This window comes from Coturnix japonica, chromosome 6 (assembly GCF_001577835.2).
Source record: "Coturnix japonica isolate 7356 chromosome 6, Coturnix japonica 2.1, whole genome shotgun sequence".
Lineage (NCBI taxonomy): Eukaryota > Metazoa > Chordata > Aves > Galliformes > Phasianidae > Coturnix > Coturnix japonica.
In genome coordinates, this window is record NC_029521.1 from 19,648,827 (window position 1) to 19,653,479 (window position 4,653).

At 53.0% G+C, this 4,653-nt stretch overlaps 1 protein-coding gene across 1 annotated transcript in view; it reads right to left on the minus strand.

Moving 5' to 3' along the window:
* Positions 1–2,365: 2,365 nt before the first annotated feature.
* The window catches only part of PPRC1 (PPARG related coactivator 1), a 13,563-nt gene continuing 11,275 nt past the window's right edge, over positions 2,366–4,653 (minus strand). Inside the window, 1 exon segment of the mRNA XM_015867270.2 lies at positions 2,366–2,692. Coding sequence (XP_015722756.2) covers positions 2,589–2,692 — 104 coding nt within the window. The 3' untranslated portion in view covers positions 2,366–2,588.

Here is a 4,653-nt window from a genome sequence, read left to right on the forward strand (position 1 = left end):
GGAATGGCGTGATGCTCGGATGCATCAGACAAGGAAACATTATCAGCATTGCGTGAGGCACTGGGAGACTTCTTCCACAATATCCTTGCAGCTCTGCAACCGGGAAGGATGAGCTCCATTGCACACAAGGACTGTGTGGATATGGAGACAGACCAGCACCAGCTGACAGGCACACAGCCAGGTGCCCTGAAGGAGGTGCTGCTCCAGCCCCAGGCCTCCAGCTTTCTGCTGGTCAGTGTGAAGACAGAGAAATAATCATTCCCTTCTTAACTAGCTTCTAAGAGTGCTGAGGTGCTCCTTCTTCTGAAGCACCAGAGACGAGTGCTGGACCTCATGCCCCAGTGCTCCCAGCATTACCCTTCCAGAAGTCTGCTCACACGAGGCTTAGCACTACTGCCAGATTAGGGTCAGGAGGGAATTTTCCTGGACTGATGCAGCGGTTACATTTTTTGTCTGTTTCCCTTTCTTTTTTAATACCCCTCCAATTTCAGGACTATATCCTACATCATTTTTCTCACAAATTCCTCGCTACCACCAGACTGCAGACCTAATGGCCACTTGCTCCTTGCTTCCTGGGACATTACAGCTTTCTGCAGGAGGACTTAAAAAGCATCAGCAGTACCTGGGGAGTGACTGGAGCAGGCATTCAGTTTAGAAGCACCTACAACACATCCATTGCATCCTTACACACAATTGCTTATGGCATGGCCCTGAAGGACTATGACAACGTGAGCAAAAGGACACTGGGTGTCTACAAAGCAACTGTGGGACAGAGCATGGAAATGAACCTCTCAGCTGCCCAGATTTAAAGCACACACACAACTCCTGGCTACCCCTCAGGGCCAAGTGGGGATCTGGGGTGAGTGGTGTAGAAGAGCAGAGATGCTGGAGCCTCAGAACAGGAAGAACATCCCTCACAGTTCTTTGGGACCTCTGAACTTGGAGGGGGTGGGGGACAGCCTAAATCCCAGTGACTGGGATTCCAAAGGAAGGAACCAGAGCAGACCATGAGGGGTTCTGCACGGTGTGGTTGGGTCCTATCAAGCCTGCCCACCCCCCTGTGGTGATGTGGGTACTTGGTCCTGGGCAACACACACCACCAAAGGCCCCAAATAACCTTGTCTGAGGAGCCTTTGCCACCAGCTGGGCAGCAGGAAAGCACCTTTCTGCAGCTCTCACAACCTCCACAACAGACTTTAAATCAATAACCCCAGAACACAGGGCCGGGTTATTGCGAACGGAAACCATTAAACTGCAACACAGGAGGATAAAGCCAGCCTCAAGCACTTGAAAGATTTATAGGGCACAACAGCAGGGTGTTAATTCTTTTGGCAACACAAATGCTTTCACACCCACTGCTTTCCCTCAGCCACAGGAGCAGGAATAGGGGACCATGTGCAGCCCAGGGACGTGCATGCAAGGTGATGCTGTGCTCATGGGGCTGCCTGAATGCCCAGCAACCACGGGGGCCAGTTCCCTCCCAGCCTCTAGCACATAAGGCTCTGCTACACGCACCTGGTTGTGCCTGAAGAGCCCCTCGCTCAGCAGGGTGCACAGGCCCAGCCAAGGGCTCTGTAGAGCTGCATTCCTCATTGACACCCCTATGCACACAGCCACCTCCTCAGTTTCCTCCCTGGGCAAAGTCCAGGGCCAGGCAGTGTGGGAGACCACCCCCTTCAGAGCCTCACACCCCACGTACCTGGGATACTAGGAGGACCCCCGCCCAGAACTGAGCCATGGCACACGCCACCCAGAATGCAGACAAGTTCAAGGCTTTGCCTCTCCAAAATCACCATGCTTCCCAGAGGCCCAAGCACATAGTGGTGAATCTTGTTTTCTCTGCTCATCCTTTGGGATGCAGGTGGCTGCAGCCTTTCTGCAGTCACAGCCTCTACTTCAAGGGACAAGGTGTCAAACCTCTCCCAGTGAGCAGGATCACATCCAAGCAGCAGGCTGGAAGGGGACACAGTTCCATCCCTGCACACGCGCTCCCAAGTGCTGCTGCCATAGTGGAGGGTTGCAGCCCCCACAGCCCATTGGAGCAGCTGTGCATGGGGATCTTGTACTGCCCCTGCGTGGCCACCACGGGATGTGCACGCGGCCCCAAAACCTACAGATAGCCAGAGACAGAGAGGTAGAACCCATTCACCCCAAGTTAGGCCATTTAGAGGCTATCATGGGAACTTGAGTGCCTTGGTAACCCCCCTCCTGCCCCAGTGTGCAGACATCTCAAACCCCCAAGGAGTGCATGGTGTTAAAAGGTACCTCCTCCTATACCCTCCCCTATCCCAGGGCCAGACCCAAGGAACCTCCTGCCCACCTTGAGCACTCACAGGGTCATACCAAACAGGAGACAAGGCAGAGCTGGGTTTGGGCATCCACATTTATTACACGGCTCGGCAAGCCCGAGGCTGCCACTCACCTAGGCCCTTCCAATTAACAGGAAACCGCCCGTCTTCCTTAAATATTGGTTATAAAACAAATTTTTTTCCTTTTTCTTTTTCTTAAAAACCTCATCTTTCTCTCCATACTTTTTTTGTCTTTTGTATTTGAGTATAAAAGGGGCGGGTGCTCCGCCGTGCTTGCTGCTACCTCCGCAGGCTGCGCTGTGCCTGCCGCAGCAGCGTGTCGAAATCCAGAGAGTCGAACTTGCTCTTCACAGGGGCTGGATCGAAATCTTCTCGGTTGGAGTCTGGAAGACATGGGGAGAGTCTGCCCTGAGCCATAGGGGCACCAGCACAGGGAGAACCAGACAAAACCAGCGCTGGTCTGGGAGGGGATTCAGGGAGAGGTGCAGGGAGGGATGGGGCTGGGGGGATCCAATCAGCAAGGACCTTCTAAGAGAACTGAGGGTGAAGAAAGGGGTGTACAAGCTCTGGAAACAAGGCTGTGTCACCCGGGAAGAATACAGGGATGCCGTCCGGACTTGCAGACGTGGGATCAGGAAAGCCAAGGCGCAGGCAGAACTGAACTTGGCGAGGGACATGAAAAACAATAAGAAAACCTTCTACAGGTACATTTGGCAATCCGACAAACCTCACTGGGCAGACCTGTTCCAGGACCTGACACTCTTCTAGTAAAGAACTTTCCCGCTAACATCCAACCTAAATCTTCCCTCCTTCAATCTAAAACCATTTCCCTAGTCCTGCTATTATCAGCCCTTTCGAAGAGTTATTTGCCTTCCTGGGAGACAGTTCCCTTCAGGTATGAAAGGCTGCAATGAGTCACCCCGCAACCTTCTCTTCTCCAGCTGAACAAACCCAACTCCCTCAGCCTGTCCTCATAGGGGAGGTGCTCCAGCCCCCTAGTCATCTTTGTGGCCCTCTCTGGACCCTTTCAAAATCTCCATATCTTTTTTTACTGAGGGCTCCACACCTGGACACAGTACTCCAGATGGGGCCTCACAAGAGCAGAGTAGAGAGGGACGATCACCTCCCTATCCTGCTGACCACCCCTCTCCTGATGGAGCCCAGGATCCCATTTGCTTTCCGGGCTGCATAGCGCACTGCTGGCTCATGTAAGTTTCTCAATCTATCCGGACCCCTAGGTCTTTTTCTGCAGCGAGCTGCTCTCAAGGACCACTCCTCCCAGCCTGTACAGTGCCTGGGTTTCTTCCGGCCAAGTTGCAAAACCTTGCACTTTGCCGTGTTGAACTCTCATTAGGTTCACCCGAGCCCAGCTTTCCAGCCTGTCAAGGTCCCTCCGAATGGCATCCGTTCCCTCCACCGTATCGACTGCACCACTCAGCTTGGTGTCATCAGCAAACTGTGCGTGAGGGTGCACTCTATTCCCTCATCGATGTCATTAATAAGATGACATCTTTATTAGCACTCTATAAAGTGTGCTCTATAAAGAGCACCGGTCCCAAGACAGACCCTTGAGGGACGCCGCTCGTTACCGGTCTCCACCTGGACATAGAGCCATTGACCACCACCCTCTGTCTGCGGCCTTTTCAACCAATTGCTTATCCATCTAGTTGTCCACCCATCAAATCCACCTCCTCCAACTTTGGAGATGAAGGATGTGATGGGACCAGTGTCAAAGGCCTTGCTCAGGTCCAGGTAAATGACAGCGGTCGCCTCCCTTCATTCCACCAACGCCGTCACTCCATCATAGAAGGCACAAGATTAGTTAAGCATGACCTTCCTGGTGAAGCCATGCTGGCTGTCTCGGATCACAATGCTCAGTTCTTTATGTGATCAAGCATCTTGTCCAGGAGGGTCTGTTCTACATCTTCCCAGGCACAGAGGTGAGGCTCACTGGCCTGTAGTTCCCCGGGTCCTCCCTGCTCACCCTTCTTGTAAATATGGAGTACGTGACCCTTTCCTCCAATCATCCGGGACCTCACCTGACAGCCACGACTTCTCAAATATGATGGAGAGCGCTCAGCAACCACCTTCGAGCCAGCTCCTTCAGGACGCCTGGGATGTCACGCCATCTGGCCCCATTACTGCTTATACTCATTTCAGTCTAAGAGGCACTCTCGGACTTGCTCTACCCTTACATGGGGAGGGATTTACCTCCTTGGTCCCCACATAGAGGTCATGGGGGTGCAAGACTTAGGGACGTGAAAAAGACTAGAATGCTGGCCACCAGTTGAAGACTCAGGTGAAGAACTCATTCAGCACCTCAAGCTTCCCGTCTCTATGCCTG